Source organism: Orbicella faveolata, unplaced genomic scaffold (assembly GCF_042242905.1).
Source record: "Orbicella faveolata isolate gen_17 unplaced genomic scaffold, um_ofav_v1 contig_3, whole genome shotgun sequence".
Classification (NCBI taxonomy): domain Eukaryota; kingdom Metazoa; phylum Cnidaria; class Anthozoa; order Scleractinia; family Merulinidae; genus Orbicella; species Orbicella faveolata.
In genome coordinates, this window is record NW_028301558.1 from 19861508 (window position 1) to 19882726 (window position 21219).

Sequence of the window (21219 nt, forward strand, 5' to 3'; positions counted from 1 at the left end):
ATCACTTTTTTTAAAAAAAATTGAGGATAAAGCCTAGAACTGGGGAAAATGCCTCGTCTGGCCTCTTGCTAGTTACGGCCCTGCTTTTAAGAGTTGAGAGCAAAACCTGAAGACATGTTATTCAATTCACGTAATCTACGTCGGATAAACTTAACTGATTTCGAAGTATCATACATGTCATTGGAGAGCTATTACATGTTGCGTTATTACAGTTATGCGTTAGAAACTTATTACATTTTGCGTTACAATATACAATCTTTGTTTAAACAGGATATATTAATGAGCCTAAAGTGAAGGCTCATTACAAAAATGTACGTGTACCTATTATACTAATAAATATACACATTCCTAAGATATAGGATAGAAAAAATAAGTATCTAAGCTATTACAACTAAACAATCAACTAGAACCGGAGAATGCAACGACCTGGCTGAGCTTAAGTTCTTTGAGCTTGGCAACGAAATTCTTGAGATCGGGTCAGTTGCCTCCCTGACATGAGAAGGTAGATTGTCCCAGAGTCGGCATGCAATGTAAGAAAACGATTTGTGTCTGAAACTGGTATTCGTGGCCGGCTGATTGAGTCTGCTACCATTTCAACAAAGATCATAGGCACAGTTTTTCAAACCGAACATGTTACTTATATAATTAGGATAACCTTTTAACATTTTTAACGGCGTTGAATACTTTATTACATTTCGCGTCGATGTTATTACATTTTGCGTTAGTATTACATTTTCGCAATTCGGCGATTGTTATTACATTTTGCAGCGTAACAGTGATGTTTCATTACAGGATTCTTCTGTCTGGAGCTTGACTAAAGAGACATGAAAAGTAGCTGAAATCAATTTCAAAACATTTTATTATTAACAGTTATTTATAAAGTTGTAAATTGATGCCAAAGCTCTAATGTATGGGCACTTGTTTTGGAGTGTAGAGTGATTTTGCAAAAATTTATTACTTTTAATTAATTTTACATTGTTTTCACCATGTTGCCGTCGTTTCCTAAATCTTGTGTTCAGAGTTAAACATGCCAGATTCCAGTCCTCCAGCATTGTCACTTTTAGGATTGCCATATCCACCACCGCCGGGTGTCTGGACTTTAATATGGTCCTGCACATTAAAAACACACATTAAATGACTTCTGTTACAACACATGTACCTCAACAATAAAATGCCCGGCTACTGAATGCCTGGCTACAGGACTATAAGGTGTGGGTTCAAACAATTCTGGGCCAATTTGCACAGAGAGGAACGGGCAACATTCGAACGATGAACACTTAACAACGTCTGTGCATTTTTTCATGATTCATTCAGTGAGGGCCCTTCAAATCAACAGAAGAATTAGCAATTTTATGTTGTAAAAATGCTCATACTCTTTTCTCATTTGAAAAGCCTTCATTAGGTAATAACAAAATGCAGACAAATGTGAAGTCTTCATGAATGGTTTGGGAGCCTTCACAATAATAGGCAAGAGCGGAGAAGAAGATAGCCTCCTATACGCAGACGTTCTTTTGGCTCGTCATGTAATCTTCTTCTCCCCTTCCTTGTGATAAGCCCACAGAGCGCCTGCATAAAGCCAAGGAGAAGGAGGCTCAGTTGATGATCGAAATACTCGTGGCTAGTATTACAGAAATATTTTCTATTTTATTTATACAAAGTTACAAAATATTCTGAGTGCCTCACCCCAGCATTTACAGTGACAGTGGCTTTTGACCCAAGGTTAATTATTTTTCCACTGTTTTGTATCAGAAGATTAAGTCCTAGCGATCCAGGTCTTCCTCCTGTGATGTTAAACATAACTTGAAGATGAATATTAAATATATATTAAATTACGAGTCAGCTTCAACAGCTTTGTATGCATTAAGGTTCCTAAGCCTGCTAACACGAAGGAACTAAGACTGTTTTCCTATGCCACTTGTGAGGTTTATTTGTTGTCCATCACGTTATTTGTGCCTCTTCAGTTTAACAGGTTGATCTAACTACTTCTTCAGCCCAGTGGAACGTACTGATGACAATAAATATAATGACGTCTACATAATAAAACAATGAAAATTCTGAAAACAATGGTATATCTCAATGTTCAAAATGACATGCTTTACACGTATAATGATCTTAAAATGAGATCGTGGTAGGTCGCCAAAATTTATGAGAAGAAAAACTCAGAAGCATTGTGCCATTCACTGATGTACAACTGTTGATAGAGATTTGTTTTTGCGGTAATTTATGGAACAGGGGTATTCAATGGATGATATTGTCAAAGAGCATTAATGTTTGTTCAGCTGTTCTTTTTTCTTTTAACAGATCAAGGCCTGAGAGTTAGCCTTAATGTCTTTCCCATCTACAAAACAAAAACAAAAACAAAAACAATCATGAACATTTTTAGCACTTCTTGTTTACCTTGGAGTCCATAAGGTTGAAAGGCTGATCTCCTTTCACATAAAACTGACAAAACTTGTGTTCTTCTAAACAGCAGCTCCCGAATCACCCCATCCCCTCCCTTGTGAAAACCATCACCCCCAGTGCCAGGGTTGAGATGAAAGCGAAGTAGAATAACAGGATACCTGTAGAGAAGATCACAAAATACTCACTAATTAGTGACAATGACATGCTGGCTAAGCTAAAGAGCATTTTTATGGGAGCCATACTTGTATCAGGAAATGTTTGCATAAGATCATACCCCAGGGGGCTACGGTACAAAGTTCTTTATGCGGAGGCACCACCCCGAGGTACCCTTTCACATACCTACTTAAGAACAATGTAACTGCCCCGTCGTATGAATAAATCTCTAAAAAGGAAGTCTTCTTGTCATTTTCGTGTAGTGCATAATAACTGAAGTAATACAGCCATAAAGTGGGTCTGTTCGAAATATTTTAATTTGAGGCCCTTTTTAATTCCTAAATAACAGACTTCCCTACCCTTTCATATACCTCAACTTGTGAAATCCCTATCCTTTTATATAACTGAAGCCTGAAAAAGGTATCCCTTTCAGGCGGGGCCTCCCCGTGTAGGCTATCATTATAGGACCTTATAGAGAGTACTCCCACGATCATATTAACTGATTTGCCAGGATGCTGTTTGAGAACGCCAACATGGCACCTGCAGAGATCAGTTATTGCCAATTCTGGCTGAAGGTATCGCTTGAGTTATTCATTGAGAGTTTGATGTTATGTTTGCCAGATGCATACACACCTTCGTTCTATAATCTCTGGGTCTGTTATCCGAGTGTTTGTCATGTGGCTGTGGACACCGCTGCGTCCCTCCCATGTGGGACCCTAAACATAAAACAAATGTCAATGTTTTAAGGTTGAATGGGAGTATCATGGTAAACACCTACAACTACAACTGTGGTAAAAAAACACCCACACCTTCAGTATTTTGCTCAGTGGTAACAAGGTTAGTTAAAGAACCACACTGTTATCACCAAACTACTAGGAAATTAACGTGATTACTCTTGCCTTTAAATATTTTTGTACAGTCGACTCCCGATAACTCGAATCCTCGCGCTAACTCGAACCAAAATCGATTTCCCCTGGATTTCCGTCATACGTTTACTGTAATTTTACCCCCGATAACTCGAACCCTCGATAACTCGAACCTCCCGCTAACTCGAAGCAATTTTCGTTTCCCTTCAGGTCATTTTCTATATAATTTTACCCTCGATAACTCGAACCATGTCTGTCAATACGTGACTAGTCAAAACAAACAGTGAACAGTAGTCCAAAACATTAAATTTAAGTTCCGATTATACAGCAATTTAGAGATGTATTGTTTTATTTTCACTCAAATTCTCTATTCTGTAATTTAAATTTGATTAAAACGTACACTGCATGAATAGAAAAACATTAAACAACGTTTTTTTCCTCATTTCCAGTCATTTGTTCCCAATTCTCGATAATTCGAACTCCTGATATCGGGAGTAGACTGTAATTATTGTTTGTCAAACCAAAAGGTTCATTATATACGACCAAATGGAAATACCAGCTGGGAAAATGTTTGGCTCAAGGTCATGGTTTACAGTTTCTAGATGGAGTGCAATTGTTTTCTGAAGTCATTAAATGGTCCAAACAAGAAAATGGTACCTCCTTCTCGCCACCTCCATTTGAAATACTGGTTGGTTTAGAGCTAAGCTGTTATCCTCAAGGCGCAAATAAGTCGTCAAAAAATACTAACTTCACACTGTTATTTACCAAGTATTATTTATATACACAAAAACTACTTAAAAGGGAAATAAACTTGAAAGAATTCATTAGAAAGCTCACTTCTAAACTTCAAATTGAAAAGTGATCTCAAGTTGCTTAGAATGCTGCTCTATGGCCTCCTCCCACTCTTGCCCCTCTTTAAATCAACGCAGGAGGTGTTATGATATGCGGTAAACAAACTAGAGCATCCTTTCTTTTTCGTTGTTTTGTTCTGTTTTGTGTTGCCCATATTAAGAATATATTAAGGAATAAGTGAAATAATACAATACAGCTAGAGAAATCATATATTCAAAATACGGTTTAAGTTGATTATAACTACCGTTGTCGGCTTAAGTGCAAGAAATTAGATAAGTAGCATATTTTATAATTGTAAACACCGTTTATCTGTATTGTTTACTAGGGCAACTGTATTGTAATTAGTGTAAGTGTAGGTTACTGTAATTCAATCATTGTAAGTAGAGTTAGTTGTTTTTTTTTTTTTGTTTAGTGTATCTTTGTATGATAGTGAAGAATGATCATCGCAGTTAATTTTCCAATTTAAGCAACTGGAAAGAAGAAGCCTGAAAAAAATCAGGGCTTCAACGGGATTCCAACCCGTGACCTCCGCGATACCGGTGCGATGCTCTACCAACTGAGCTATGAAGCCACACATTGGGAGTGAGGTCAATTAATTGAGTTCATGTCTTCCCGTGAGGAGTGAAATGATGTAAAGTTTATATGAAATATTTCATATATGAATTGCGGTTATAGATGAAAGTGAAGAATGATCATCGCAGTTAATTTTCCGGCTTCTTCTTTCCAGTTGCTTAAATTGGAAAATTAACTGCGATGATCATTCTTCACTTTCATCTATAACCGCAGTTCATATATGAAATATTTCATATAAACTTTACATCATTTCACTCCTCACGGGAAGACATGAACTCAATTAATTGACCTCGCTCCCAATGTGTGGCTTCATAGCTCAGTTGGTAGAGCATCGCACCGGTATCGCGGAGGTCACGGGTTGGAATCCCGTTGAAGCCCTGATTTTTTTTTCAGGCTTCTTCTTTCCAGTTGCTTAAATTGGAAAATTAACTGCGATGATCATTCTTCACTTTCATCTATAACCGCAGTTCATATATGAAATATTTCATATAAACTTTACATCTTTTTTTGTATCTTTGTATGTTGTTACCATTCCAATAAAATTAAGAAAAATCTAGTTGGAGTGCAGCAAGACGTGCGCTAAGCACTAGGAGCAGAGCTAAATATTTGTGATATATGGCCGTACTTACTGCTCCTGATCCCCCAGCAACTGTCTCGTAATAACCACAACCTTCATCACCGAATGTGATGTTGTTCATACACCCCTACAATAGAAAATACAGTTGAGACTCACCATCTTGGTGTAACGCTTGGACAGAGAAAAATGTTCCGACTCGTGGATTTGGGTATTCACTGTTGAACATTTTAGTAATATTGCCTGTCCTGGCAAAAAAACTATGACTATCCTTAAGAATGTATGAGATCTTTAGAGATCTGACCAAGATCTGGGAAGTATTCATTAAGGATCTTTGTTAGACTGCTAAGCAATGATTAAAGCAAAGATCTTCAAATGATCTGTGACGATTCGCCACAATGTTTGAGAAAATCCTTAATTCTTTTGGCAAGATCCATGAAGACCCTTGAAGATCCTGAGCAAGAACTTTAAAGATCCTTGCCATAAAATAGCCACAAAGATCTTTGGAGATCCCTGAAGATCCTGCAAAGATTTTGTTAACCAGGGAGACTGCTTGGATAATGTTAATGTTTAATAAATATCAAGCTTAAACTCATAAAGCAGCTTATTTTGCGCACCTGAGAGGCAGCACAGACACCAAAAGCCTTCAGAACAACATCTACAATCCTCTGAGTGGTCAGCACACTCCCGCCAACAACTGCTGCAGAAGGTGATGGATCCAGCAGACTTCCATGAGGAATATGAAGTTTCACTGGCACTAGACAACCCTGAGGAGATATCGATCAAGACACTGCAACTACTGGAGAACACATTTTCATGTTAAATTAAATTTGTTAAAATCACTGGTTCCAGCTGATGTTTTATTATACCTGATTGAGGGGAATATCGTACTTGACCATGCTCCGCAGGCAGTATATAAGAGCTGAGAGAGCAACAGCACGAGGTGCATTACAGTTACCATAGGACTCATATCCAGTTCCAGCAAAATCAAATACTGCACTACCCTGCAAACAAAAACGTAGATCGATAAGTAGGTTATTTTGATATGGATGACAATGGCTACAATAATGTGACTTATTTCTTTTATTTTAACAAACTGAACCGAAGTAGGTTGCAAGCTGCTTTGCAACTTCATTTGATCTGGCTACTGTAAAATCTACAACCTTTCTTCTGTTAACCTCTGTCGGCAAGTGACAGCTGCTAATATTGATTGAACTTGATGGCGATGTCATTGTTAACAATGGTCGAAAGTTGTCGAAGAGCGTTTTTTTCTGCATGGCCCAGTCGCTAAGTACGACTGGTATTTGCTATTTGCAATTTGTTGTGCTCTCTTTCTATCTGAAAATATTAAACCTGAAATAAGTTTCTTTTCTCTTATATACGAAAATTCAATGATTGATAAAGATTGATGTTGTTGGTGTCTTTGTAAAGGTGATGGTGCAACAGTGACTGGACATACATAAATAATTTTGTTAAAATTTGACCACAAACAAGACTGTAACCATGCTCTGGTTGGGGAGTCTTGTACTTCTTTACTAAGTGAATACCTTGAAGTCTTGAAATGGTTTACCTTTTTTTCATCGATGGAGACTGTGAGATTGATTGGCGTTCCATCGTCCATATGGTCTACAGCTTGTAACACTGACTTTCCTGTCCGTTCCTGTGAGGATGATAGAGGACATAATACAAGAAAGGGGTTCACAACAACTATATTCACTTGAAACATTTGAAAAATTAATAATGGGGAGAAATTTAAACTTCATTTTGTAATAAACAATAAATTATGTCAATGTATCTACACAACTAGTCCCAGATACCACCCAGATACCGATTGGGTGCTCTAACCACTGAGTTACAGAGGGACTCTAGATGAGCAAAGCCATTTTACTAGGTTCATATGTGACACGCCAAGAGAATCACTATCGATAATAGATAAGAATCATAGTCATTCAAACTGAAATCCAAAACTGAAGAACTGATGCATTTCTTTAAACCAATAGAAAGCAGCTTCGCTAGAAGGAGACAACAAAATTCATACCTTTGTTTTGAGGGCAATTTCTGTTAACATTTCTCTAACGGCCAACTCTGCATTTTGCTGAAGGACATAATTTCAATAGGATATCATCAGTTTCATTTAATACTGTCATGTATTGTGCAGTCAACTCATGGAGGTTAAAGGAAAACTCTTTTTTACCTGAATGTATTCCATGTAAGCTTGCACAACAGGGAGACTATACTCATCAATCAATGCATTTATGAGGTTGATTCCCTGGATAATAATATTAGAATCATGAATTTAAATATAATGGTCAGAGTTCGGCAAGGTACACATGAACCATTGAAAGTGCCACCTAACCCGTGTTACATGATTGTTGCCATCTGCTTCTATGTTGGTAAGAACTTGGATTTCATCAAGAGTATAAATATACATGAGAAAAGAGGTTTCAGGAAACCTACTCTTCAGTGCATTGCAATAAAAAGCTAGCAAAAGTAGAATGATTGGGGTAGTCACTACTTACAAACAATATTAATAACTCCTTAATAAAACTTATCAATACAAAACAGCAGGTTTATAGCAATATAAAATTAGGTATTACATTAATTCGCTTTTTCATAGTTCCTCTTTATCATACCTCTGACAACACTTACCTTATGATTGGCAGCCACCTGTGCCTTTAGATCTGAGATGTTGTCCTGCACATTACGACTTCCACTACAGCCAGGGTTCTTAGCAGGCTCCAGGAGCATTTCTTTAAGAGCTAATAAACAACAATACATAATTTAGTTTAAACAACACAAGGATAAAATAGCAATTGACAACAATTTACAAGTGTTTTCACATGACTTATGGATCTTACCTCCTTCTTGAAAGATTCCATTATCTACTAGTTTAAAAGACATAAAGACAGCTCCCTCGTCAAAGATGCTATGAGAATTTGGTGGCATTGAACCTGAAACACAAAACAAATCCTGTACTAAATATTAATACAAAATATACTATAGGGCATACCCTGATGAAAATCCACTAGGAACTTTAAAGATATACATAAAGATCTTTGAAGATCCTTGCAGCAATCTTAACACGATCATCCTCTTTCAAAGACTTAAAGTTCGAGAGTCGTTGAAAGATCCCTGTCTTTAAGGATCAAAGATTTTGTTAGCTTTTTCACCAGGGTAATGAGAGTGTGGTGATAGAAAGCTTGTAGGAAAACGTGACCTGGGAGTCCTGGAAAAGTGATATATGCCATTAGTGCTGTCTCCTTAACCCTAGTATTTCCATAGTAAACAAATATGTAACTTTCAGTAACAGTAGAGCAACTTTCATCTTTTACTAGGATCATGAACTGATATACCAGAAACGTCAAGACTCTGACCAGATAACTTACATAATCTTTGCAACAAAAGCATTGTGGACTGCTGTCAAACTAACACTCAGAAATAATTTTAAGGTAATTTACCAGGTGCTACTCCTCCAACATCTGCATGATGACCTCGACTTGCCACAAAAAAGACAGGTTTTGGTTGGCCAGGATAGAATACCTAATTAAAAACAAAATCATTGGTCACATTGGTTTCTGTCAATTAGTTTATTTCTAGGTTTAATAATTATTGCTAAGTAACCAATTTAATTAATTAATTTAATCCAATCTATTTCTTGTCTGTACTGTGACTTACTTACTTCCTTCATCCTCAGGACATGTGTGAATGTATTAGCAGAACACCTTGAGAGCGGTAGTCAGGGATAGCACACAGTGGAAACAGAATGTTACCAGCTTATGCGTCTACTGGCACAAAGAACAGTGATGATGATCATGATGGCAGTATAAGAAGAATATCTGATTTACTTTTAGGAAATGAAGGGTTAGGTTAAAGGTCCTTGACAACTTACTGGGGTGATAACTGTCAGATCAGGAAGATGTGTCCCTCCGGCACTTGGGTGGTTACTAAGTAGGACATCACCTTCTTTCAAGCTGTCACTTAGCTCTTCAATCTGCAAACAGAACTTGTCGTCAGGATTCACTTAAATTTAATGAACTAAATCTAGGAGTCAACCAGAACTGTTGCATGTGACAAGCAGGTTAGTAACGTACCTGATATTTCACTGTTTCTTGCATTGATCCAAGATGCATAGGCACATGAGGACCATTAGCCACGAGGCCACCACCAGGGCCAAACATGGCACAGGAGAAATCAAGCCTTTCCTTAACAAAAACACAGTTATACAGCACATGCATCTTACCGAAAGGGTAACTGCAACCAAATATTATTTCAGGCTGGATCAGAGCTTTCTACAATATGCAATAGGACACAAGCCACTTGTCCAGTGTTAGAAAAATGAGGAGTTACATTAAGATAAATATCAAGCTGATAAGCGATACCCTGTGCCCTCAGTACATCAAATCAGGGAGAAATGGGCACTATATTTTGACGAAGAAGGTAATGGTTCCACTTTTGAATAGCCTACAGGAAACTTAATGAACAAGGGCTTTTCTGCCTTTCAGCTCATGCAATGCACCGACAACCTTTCAGAGTCCTGAGAAAAGTTTTAAGGAGCAGTTCTTTTATTTTATTTTATTTTATTTTATTTTGCATGCTGGACATGGCCCATGACTGTTTGACCGTGGCAAGTGTATTGCTAGTAATGACAAGCCTTCTAATTTGTAAATATACCGTCCTATTTTACCAAGGTATATTTTTCAACGATATAAAGTGAATGTGAGTATAAGAGAAACTTGTCTAATAAAACTCATGTGATGGCACAACTTGATTACAAAGGGTTTGCAATGGAATATAAATCAGTGGATCTTCTTCCACAATCGCAAGCTACAGAAATGAGCATGAAGTGACACAGTATGGCACATTTTTGTTGGCAAGGCCAAGGGCTTACGCATATTGATGGACTAATTAAGTTACTTATCTTGCCAATGGGTAATAAAAGGCAAAACTGTCTTTCAGTAAACAAGTTAAAAGTTATGTCAGCAATGACTTAATATGCATATACCTTGATATTAGTAGAAATTGATGTCCTTTGAAGAACTCTATAGAAGGAGATAAATAACAAAAGTACATACTCAGTAAGACTAGAGTGTTTTCATTGTTCACCATCCTACTAATGAAATCAATAACTACACATTGGTATGTACCTTCCCATTTGGTCTGTTATGCTCATGAAACGATGAGAAAATATAGAAAGCTGCAGATTTAAGAAAAATAAATCAATGATCTTCATATAAAGCAAGGTAAACCATTCAAATACTTATAAATAAAACAAATAGGCACATGTTTGGTATGAGAGGAAATGTACTAAATTTTGTCAATCTAAGCTCCTCACTCACTTGTATGGCATCTAGGTCTGTGGTAACTTGTTTTTTCCCTTTGTTTTTACCAATCTGCAAGACATTTGGCACCGTTAACATGAGACACTGAGAGGCAAAAGAAACTTGCCATTAAATTTAAAACTAAGTAAAGAAGTGAAAGATCATTTGGGAATCAACTAACCTCAATTCTAATATCCCCAGATGTTGTAATATATGCTGTACATTGTGGTTCCACGAGGATGGTACTGTGAATAAATTAACAGTCATAAATAATGACTATTGTGCCCCAAGTGAATATCTTCAAAACAGAATACCAAGTTCCATCTTTAAGCTTCATATATTTGAAGAGTAAAAGAATAGATGCAGGAAAAAATATTATAGAGTACCAACAATATAATGTAGTAAGAATACCTGTTTTGATCTATGATAATGGCAGGTCCCTCTATGGAATGCCCTGCAGCTAGATCATTCAGCAAATACACTCTGGTATCAAGAAAACCACCATCAAAGAAACACTTGGTGATCTAAATTCAAAACGGACTGCAGTCAACATAACCTCTACCTTTCTGGACAAGCACCTCTAACAGTTATTTAGAGATAACACAAGGAGTCTTTCACTTTACTGCTGCTTTTGAAAATCATCTTGCATGCTCACTTTTTTAATTGGAGGTAGAGCACTTGAATGAGTTGTTTTATGAATGACTGATGTTCTGGAATGTCCACATCCTCGTACTCGGATGTCATCAACCATAATGTCACGGTTGGGTATGGTGAAGCCAAACTCTTGCAAGTACCTTGCATTGAGAAGAAAATAGAAATGAAACACAGCACCAGTGACAATAGAGAAATTACAATTGGAAAAACTAAGCTTTATACAACAAAGGTTCTAAAGGAAAAGAGTGCCCTTAGCCTAGGCATGTATCAGGGTCAACTCCAGTTTCCGCTATGTTAGGGTGCCTACGATGGAAGTAATGCATCTCTTTCTATTACCATCTGCCATCTGATGTTAGCCTATCACAATGATAATACCCAGCAGGTTGTTTGGTTGTTGTAACCCGATTTTGTCAGATGGACCCAGCCGTTTGCTAGTATCCATTCTACACCTCTGGACCTGCACAGAGAGTGACACTGTCTTGCCTACATATGTATACGTAATGGAAGGATATAATGCGTAGGCTCAAACTTCTATATTGATCATCATATGCGACACTTTTGACATTGACTATACTAACGGCCGTATGCAGGTCACACAGTATGTTACATAATTATAAACGTAGCAAGTTCTCTAGCTCCATACGTTCCCTGTTGTCTACAAGGTTACAGCATCCGACCAGTGGGCAGCAGGTCATATGTTTGACTCCCCTTATTGTTACTTAGCAATTTACATGAAGTGTCAAGCCACTTTGCTTGCCACAGTCAGGAAAAAATTAGGAGCGCAAATTAAAGCACCAAATCGAAGAAAGCTGAACAGAGTTAAATTGTAATAACTTCAATTTCACACCAGTGTCATTTTGAAGCTAATCATAAATGTCTGCTCTGTAAAACAGGGTTCGTGCACTTTTTTGAAATAAAAATTAAAGGACTTTTCAAGGCCAAGCTAATTTTTAAAAAATGCCATCCACTAAAGAAGTGCAGTAGAAACCCGCATGTAAGAACCTAGGGATTTAAGAACCTTCAGATAGAAATTTGTTTTTTTAACACCCCAAAATATTAGAACCTGTTTAGTCAAACAAATTCCAACAGGTTCTTATATGTGGGGTTTAACTATTTAATTTACATATATTTTTACCAAAAACCAAAAAGGTGATCGAGAGTTTAGAAAATTGAATTGTATATATAATATATATCTAATTTTTTTGCAATTTCTATCAATTCAATTTTTTTCTGTTACAGCAGTATTTCCATATTGACAGTTCTTGATGGAAAGATACATTTTATATACAGTACTGTATCATTGATCAATTAATGTTGTTGGACTTTTGGCAACATGCCGTGGGTACATTAATAAATATTTATAATGAAGAACAGACCAGATTTTATACTATTTTCTGATAATCAACAACAATGTCTACTCTGTAGAAATTAAGAACCTAATTAAGAATCTACTTAGCCTAAACTGTCAATAAGTACCCCATAATACAAGAACTGTTTTGCCAAACTCTGAAAAAAGTAGGTTCTTACACGCGGGTTTTTACTGTATCACTCTTTTGATGTGACCCTAGATGTTCAGATTAAAGAGATATCTCCCAGATTTGATCAAGCGTAAGTCTTTTTTAGTTTATACACAATTTGGGCAATTTTTTTTCAAGCTCTTTGGCAGCTGCTTGTCCCTTCTACTCTCCAATTTCAAGGTTTTCAAGAAACAAATGTACTCTCCACAGACTTTCATCGCCTTAGATTGCGATTATCAAACTCAAGGCCTTTCGCGTTTAAGGTGAATGCAAAGCCCTCTTTTAGGAGAAAATGAAGAAACAAAACAAGCAATTAATACTAATACACTTTTTATCAATTACCTGTCTGTAAACACTTTTCCAAAGTCACCAAAAAAAGCACTCTCTCGCGGCTGTCAAGCAATGAAATCAGTACATAGTTTAAGAGGAATGGTTTTAGAATTTCCTGGCCCCAGCACGGTAGGAGCAAAATGAAACATACCACACAAAGAACATTAGAATAAATGTAATTAGACAATCTGCGTGAACAGTTTCGGCAAGAGACATGGTTATTTTGGAAAAAGACAAGATGGTTGCTTGGTGGTGTTCACGACAAGTAGATTACCATCAAAAACAACTAAAGAAATGCCAGTAAAGTGCATATTTGCTATCTCTAGAAATTACCTTCTCTGTTTTGTAAGGAGATACATTGCATATCAAAGCGCAGTCAGTTCCATCATATCTCATGTGCAGGAATACTTCAGTAGATATTTGAGTTCTGAGAGGCAAGAAGTTCACAATTACGAAGATCACATTCACTAGAAAAGCTTCAATGAAGACAGACCGACTGTAATAGATCCCATAGATTGGGAGACAATTTTGTCATTCTAAGCTGTCATGTTTATTCCTTACAATATTACCGTTAATGTCCCTGTTCTTTACTTCTCAACAAAGCTCACTGAGTATAGCAAGCCACAGACGAAAGATGCGTTTACACTGAATTATAATGCTTTTATCGTTAGACATGTCTAATTGGTGTAACCAATAAAAAGGCGCCATGATGCAGATGAAGCTGTGATAAGACTACAAAACTAGACAATCTTTTGCAACACTTGACATCATAAAGCATTCAAGGATCTCACCCGATCTCTGCAGGTGCTAAGCATACTTTGACAGCATTGTAACATAGTTGAATACAATAACTAACTGTTTCCAAGGTTCGCACATTGCACTTCTTTAACGGCGTTTTGCTGCTTGTGCTGTAAAATTCCCTCAATAGATATCTAGAGGGTTTCCTCACTGACCAATAAAAGTATCAGAAACTCACTCATCAAAGCCTTGCGTTTTGAGCTCCTTTTTGCACTGTTGAGTAAGGAGACCAATTCTTTCTTCTAGGTATTGGTACGAATCTACAATAACAAGGTATTGTACAAAAACTCTTTAAGCAAAGTCCAGAAGCAACAAAATTACTTTAGACAACTTTTGAACATTTTTGGTATTCACTGTGGGTTTACAGTTTGATTATGAAAAGCAGTCAGGCATTCCCTCATTACCATCTGACTGAAAACATATGCCAGGTAAGGTCTGCTGGCAAGAAATCGATCCTGATCTTTTGGCCTGCTTTTGTTTACAATCAGTGCATTTTTGAAAAGATCCAAAGATTAATCGAAACTTGAAAGCTAGCCATTATAATTATAAATTATATTATTAGTCTATTACAATAATGTTCTTACCGTCTGTTGCGTCTATCAGGGCTATTACATCTCATCCTTGGAGACATTTGGGCAGTCACTGGGCCGGTGGCGAGGGAAAGTCGAAACTACAGGAGGAGAATTCAGTGCAGAACAGTTTGAGAGAATGTCAAGGGCTCCCCCTCAATCATTTTGATTATCCCTTAACCCCACGGACTGCCCCTGGGTCTCCGAGGATGATTGTATTAGAGGATGCTGCAACACCTGTTGGTGATGTAGCTGATAAAATAACAATTAGGCACCTTTGCTATAATCACAGGAACACGGCTCTTGAGCTTCATGCACAACATCTGCCAGGGCCAATCCAAAAGCAGAAAGGATTCCTGAATGGCTACCAAACAATAAGAAGGTTGTTTTATTCTCCACACTTAACAAAATTGAGGTAAAAAGTTACAAACTGCTTAACTACATACAAAAGCTATGTTTAATTACCGATGAATAAACACGGTTGACATTCCTAATGACTGAGCAATAGAACATGCATGCTGACCACCTGCACCACCAAAACATGCAAGAACATGTCGAGCAGTGTTGTGTCCTCTGGCCTGCGTCAAAGCTCTAATGGGTCGGCACATTGTCTCGTTAGCAACTGTAACAAAGCCCATGGCCACTTCTTCAACACTCAGTGCATCTTTTCTGTTTTCATTGCTTTGAGTGGCCAAAAATTCATTGATCTAAAAATAAATGTACGTTAGAACAAATTCAATAAGTATTTAAAAAGTGATCAGAAATAATTTTTTGTCTACAGAAAGATTAAAGAATATTTCCCTAAAATACACTTAAAACACTTACCATTTGTCTCATCACAATGATAAATTCATTTGATTAATAAATAATAAGAGATTCTTTAAACTCAAAACAACGAAAGCAAAAAAAAAAGGTACAAAGCAATTTGACTACATATTGATGAAAACATAATAGATAAGTGAATAAAGATGTATTTCACCTCTTTTGTGAGTTTCCGAAAAGCCTCTAACGTTCCTAGTTTGTCCAGTGGAAGATTCTCGCCTTGCCCAAAAATCTTGGGGAAGAATCTAAAAAGAATTGATATTTTTACTACTAACATTGCTTTACAAGTCTTCTTACTCTACATCTACACTGCAAATATTCCCTGTATAAGAGCAAATAAATGGTTAGTTGCTGTTGTTGTATACATTTAGATTAATCTTGAACTTACTCTGGAAGTATACGCCCAAGAACCAAGTTTGCATCTGTAACTGCAAGGGGACCCCCTGCAAAGAGTAATTAATTTGTTATATTATCGACATTATCAAGGGACAAAATGGTGCTATGGTAGAATCACTGAATAGTGGGTTCTGCCTTAAAGAACCTGTAGTTTGCACCCCAAAAATATCCATTTTGATGACACCATACAACAGCGATCCATGAAGTGTCTCTGATGTGTCACTAGGTGGCTGTGATTTCCTCCACGCAAGTAACTACCAGTCATAGGAACCTCAAGTTATTCTTCACAAATGGACAACTGAATGAATGAATGAATGAATGAATGAATGAATGAATGAATGAGTGAATGGATGGATGGAGGGAGGGATGGATGGATGGATGGATGAATGAATGACCGAATGACTAACTGAATGAATGAATGAATGGATGGATGGGTGGATGGATGGATGAAGGAAGGAAGGAAGGAAAGAAGGAAGGAAGGGAGGAAGAAAGAAAGGGAAAAAATAAGTCTTTCCTCGATAATAAGAAACTTCAGCTTGAATCTCAGATGTCCGTGAAAGCATGGGATTAAATGAGCACATAACATTTCTGTTAACCTGCTTTGTCAAATAAAGTTGCATGTGTGTATGAATGTAAACAAATAGCGTGTTCTGTCAAGATTGATCTGATTGACAGATGAAGGATGTTAATGTCTAATGAGAAACTCTACTTTGTGTAATAAGAATGGGATTTATAAGCACCCTTCTTGGCATTATATAAATGTAGCAAACACAGTTTATGTGTCATTTTGACAAACTATTTGGCTAAATAAATAATTCTTCACCTTTCCGATAACACACAGGTCCTGGATGGGCACCAGCTGACTCAGGTCCTACAACAAACAGCCCCGCCCTGAAAAACAGGCGTGATCCACCACCTGCTGCCACAGTGTTGATGTCCAACTGTTTGTCAGTAACAATTCTTTCAGTATAAAATTGATAGCTAAGCATATTGTTGAATAACACTCTCTAATGAATTCAAGACATATCTGTTATAGAACTAGTGTGAGGACCATAATGGGGAAAATATTGATCGAGTTTTTATTTTTTGCAATTTATGACGGAGTCGGCTCATTCCGTTAACTTCCTCAACACGGACCAGACCAGCTAGTTCAATTACGTATGTATTGACGTATGTACTGTCATAATGGTACTCTGAGAATTCTGCTTATAAACAAATGCATAAATCCTCAGTAAGCAATGCCAAAGTTAAGCATATATTTGAATTTTTCAGCCGGCTTTTATGAAAGTGTATTGAAATTATCCTCCAGACATAAAGGAATATAAATTGCTACCAATTTTCCATAATTATAATCAATTTGATTATGATGATCATTCTCAGTGAGTCAGAATGGAAATGAAAAGTCAGAGAACAGCTAATGGTGGATACAATTACTTTTTACAATGCACATGCAGGTACATCTATTGTGTTATTTCCATTTGCCCAAGTTTGGGTTTCTTAGCAAAAGACCCAACCTCAAAGTCAATTGCACAGGATAAAGGATTTGGGCCTCCTTCTTGCTACACCAACAATGTCGACCATCCAAACAATATATTACAATCATGTACCTGAGGAGCTTGTATAGTTATTCCAGCTGTTGTTGTCTCAAAGACTTGTTCATATTGACCAGCAAAGCGAGACACATCAGTCGAAGTTCCTAATTATATGTACAAAATAGCCCTCGTCATTACATCATATCAATATATATAGTCAAGGGATAGATAGTTGGCTACCACTTTGGTCATTGGTCTTTTCATCAAAATCTGAGGAAGTCTTGAATCCTGTTGGTAAGTAACTCAAACTCTCTCCATTTACACTACATACCACCCATGTCAAATCCAATAACAGGCTGTTCCGTCTCTGCATGGTACGTTGTCATGGCATAACCAACCTGCAATCAGTGACAACTAATAAGATATTTCATGGTGATGGTGGTGATGACGATGGCAATGTTGATGATGATGATGATGGGGTAAGAGGAGGATCATGACAGTGATGGATCAGAGGTAATAACTGTGGTACTATTAATGGTGAGCATCATAATGGGAATGACGATGATTGTTACAATGATGATGACAATGACAGTGACGATGAGGGTGAGAATCATCATCATATTAATGATGATGAAAAGGATGGAGATCATTCTAATAAAGGCATTCAGCTGTCAGGTATAAAACAGGTACAAAATATTTAGATTTAAAACACCTACCACTCCTCCTGCTGGGCCAGAGAGAATGGCATGAGATCCAGAAAACCTAAAGAGAGAAATACACATCGACGGTCAGATCTCCAGAGTATACACAATGATGTGCACTGAAACACAGTCAAATCTGTTACGGATAACCACATATTACATTAAAAAACAACAAAGGTGAGTTCTCAAGCCGTTACTTTTCCCAGCAGCCCTACAAGCAAGTCTGTTGATTACTAGTACACAAAATAATCCTAAGTACCTACTTTGACACAGGTGTAAGTCCACCATTTGACTGCATGAAAAGAACTTTGTCCTATACAAATAACAGGCAAAATAGAAATTAGAACCATAGCTTCACAGCAACTGTCCACGGTAAACAAAGAATGTCATTGATTAGAATAAAACTTATATCAAATAAGAGGTCTAGTTTTGTGAAAATAAATTATTCGTGATTTCGGGAAAATGTGCTGCACTATGGTCTCTGAATCATTTCGATTTGTTACAGTTAAAGATAATTATTAATTACCTCAATTCCACTCTTGAAACCAGACATGAATCCAGTTACATATCTCTTGATACATGGTGTTAAATAAGCATCAGCACAAGCTTGAACAGAACAAAAAAACTGTCTATTATATTAAACATCCTATCTCTAATAGGCCTCACAGCACCTCTGCAAGGCCTGGGCTGTGTCCAAAGATCCAGGGCATTACATTATCTGGGATGGGACAAAGTAAACTTGGTGTAACAAAAAGTTTCAGGAATCTCAGAATCATCTTCGGGGACCCAGAGCAGATAGTCAGGTCAGGAGGAAATTGCACAGTCAAAAGTGGTGGGAATAAAACTTTTGTCTGCATTGCTTTTGACTGTTTGACTTCCTCCTGTCAATTTTTGCTGGGGTTTTACCTTGTCTTGTCTTACCTTGTCTTACAAACCTTCAGGAAAATGAGCAACATCTTGGGGAAGAGGAGAACCAAACAGTAGTGACAGGAAATGAAACATGCATGGAGGTAGAGGTGAAGAAATGCTGAAAAGTCGGGAAGAAGACTGAGGCCAGACAGAAGGTGAGAGAGGTGTTGAATCGCAGCAGAATGAGGGCCAAGAAAGCAGAAGCCCAGATCAAATACTGTTAAGCCAACAAGGAGGTTATACAAAGCATCAGAAAAGACCGAAGGAACTTCCTGGATGACCTCAGACAGGCAGAGGAAGCAACAGGCAAGGACGATTTGAAAGAACTTTATTTCATCAGAAGAACACAGGAAAGTGTTACAAAGATCACAGACAGACTTGTCAGAGCCAATAGCAGAGGTGCTCACCGATCAAGAGGAACAGTGAACAAGGTGGGCAGAGCACTTAAGGGAGCTGCTCAGCCGACCTCTGCCAAATGAGATAGCAGACACAGAACCAGCCGACACACCTCTCAAACCTCTGCAGGTCAATGAGAACAGGCCAGTTAAAGCAAGGATTAAGAGAGCTATCAGATATCTGAAGAATGGAAGACCAGCTGGCCGTGATGGTATGCCATCAAGGCCGATTTGACCAGCTCGACCAAGGTGCTGCATGAACTGTTTGGGAAGATCTGGGAGACATTAAGAGATGTCATGACTGGAAAGAAGGCTGCCTGATCAAGTCTCTGAAGAAGGCAGATCTGAATGAATGCAAGACCTGGAGAGGCATCACGCTGCTATAGACTGCTGAAAAAGTTATGAATGGGACAGTCCTGCAAAGACCGAGAGTAGAGCTGGATAAAAGGTACCGTACCGTACCGTAAAAGCTCCCGCTGTGGACCTTTTGTGGCTGAACACCATAAGAGATACCAAAATGTACTGCTCTTTTAACCCATAAAAGGTATGAATAATGAGGCAGTTGCCAAGAGTAGAAAGATGAAAGTTGCACAAGAGTTTTGTCGACTCTCATGCAGCCAGTTTAGGCCAACAAAAGAGACATCTTTGGGCAGGTTCAAACGTGACGAGAGTGCACGACAGCTGATGAGAGTTAGAGCATTCTCATTTTGTTTGGCCTGGACTTGATATCCAGGGAGGTTTTTACTAGGTATATTTAGCGATAGGGAGATGCAAATGAGACCAACTTGTTAGACCCCCAAAAAAGTTCTGGCCGTTCGGATAAAACAGACCCCCCACGGTCCAAAGGTTCAGAAAGGCACCCTAACTCTAAGATTTGTATCTGCCCATTACATTACTATTATATCAAAGTTATAGCCCCCATTCCTGTGGATAAAATATTATATTTTGTTAACAAAATCCATCTAAAAGGTGACTGTTTCTCGTTTCTTTGCATACCCGTGCATGTTTGATTAGACTTCTAGATGTTTAACTTATTAGGAATTACGGTAGGACATCTTGGCTTCAAGATCCAAAGTCTAAAAAATGTTGTTTACCACATGTACAGATATCGGTATATGCTGTTTGTTAATGAAACAACAAAATTATGTATTACCTACCTGTGTATCCCCTTGGAACAATTTTCACCATAGGCATAACAGCAGAAGACAGCGACACCTGATTAAAACCCATTGCAAGAGCTATTTCACCAATTTCTCTCTCATGAGCATCATACCTTGTATGAAATAATATAAAATTATTGTGAGATTTAAAAATCGACCCACAAAGGTCATTTACAAAGGATAAAGGCTACTAAAACAATCTTTTAATAATACAGCTCAGTGCAAACAATATTTCTTGATAGAGATGTATTGATCAGAACATTAAAGATTCAATCTCCTTGCTGTCGTGATGAGGGGAGGGTCAGAAATCAGTGATGCAATTTTAACTCTGGCTTACAATTAGCATGAAGCAACTAGAAGTAAGATCAAGTGGTAAAATCAAGTGGTAAATTCAAGTGGTAAAATCAAGTGGTAAAATCCAAACACTCTAGGTCAGGGATGTCACAGGGGCACCCAACGACCGTTTTCTCTCATATGCTTTTAAACGCTGTTTTAGGCTACCTGGAGTACTTTTAAAGCTCTGTAGGTTAATTTTAGGTTGCGCTAAAGAAGATTTATCTGTTCGGTTATTCTAGGGGAACTTGAGTATTGTCGAATTCATTACTGAGGGCTTTTTCGTCCATTTCCCGAAAACCTTAGGTCTTATCGCCTTTCCGAAAATGATAGCTTACCTTTTTTGGGTACCCAAAACAACATT

General features: G+C 37.6%; 1 protein-coding gene across 1 annotated transcript in view; it reads right to left on the bottom strand.

Moving 5' to 3' along the window:
• Positions 1-841: 841 nt before the first annotated feature.
• Positions 842-21219, bottom strand: part of LOC110061455 (5-oxoprolinase-like) — a 30722-nt gene continuing 10344 nt past the window's right edge. The window contains exons 6-40 of the mRNA XM_020768292.2: positions 20520-20635; positions 18585-18664; positions 18322-18371; positions 18074-18119; positions 17689-17755; positions 17433-17521; positions 16649-16766; positions 15818-15872; positions 15587-15674; positions 15073-15314; positions 14883-14971; positions 14217-14298; positions 13574-13667; positions 13253-13302; positions 11395-11533; positions 11151-11263; positions 10921-10984; positions 10758-10811; positions 10566-10615; positions 10424-10460; positions 9513-9623; positions 9311-9412; positions 8880-8961; positions 8280-8372; positions 8071-8180; positions 7616-7690; positions 7460-7516; positions 6992-7081; positions 6291-6425; positions 6039-6188; positions 5477-5551; positions 3190-3272; positions 2398-2561; positions 1684-1781; positions 842-1110 (exon numbers count right to left, since the gene is read on the bottom strand). Coding sequence (XP_020623951.2) covers positions 1003-1110; positions 1684-1781; positions 2398-2561; positions 3190-3272; positions 5477-5551; positions 6039-6188; positions 6291-6425; positions 6992-7081; positions 7460-7516; positions 7616-7690; positions 8071-8180; positions 8280-8372; positions 8880-8961; positions 9311-9412; positions 9513-9623; positions 10424-10460; positions 10566-10615; positions 10758-10811; positions 10921-10984; positions 11151-11263; positions 11395-11533; positions 13253-13302; positions 13574-13667; positions 14217-14298; positions 14883-14971; positions 15073-15314; positions 15587-15674; positions 15818-15872; positions 16649-16766; positions 17433-17521; positions 17689-17755; positions 18074-18119; positions 18322-18371; positions 18585-18664; positions 20520-20635 — 3256 coding nt within the window. The 3' untranslated portion in view covers positions 842-1002. The remainder of the gene's footprint in view (positions 1111-1683; positions 1782-2397; positions 2562-3189; positions 3273-5476; positions 5552-6038; positions 6189-6290; positions 6426-6991; positions 7082-7459; positions 7517-7615; positions 7691-8070; positions 8181-8279; positions 8373-8879; positions 8962-9310; positions 9413-9512; positions 9624-10423; positions 10461-10565; positions 10616-10757; positions 10812-10920; positions 10985-11150; positions 11264-11394; positions 11534-13252; positions 13303-13573; positions 13668-14216; positions 14299-14882; positions 14972-15072; positions 15315-15586; positions 15675-15817; positions 15873-16648; positions 16767-17432; positions 17522-17688; positions 17756-18073; positions 18120-18321; positions 18372-18584; positions 18665-20519; positions 20636-21219) is intronic.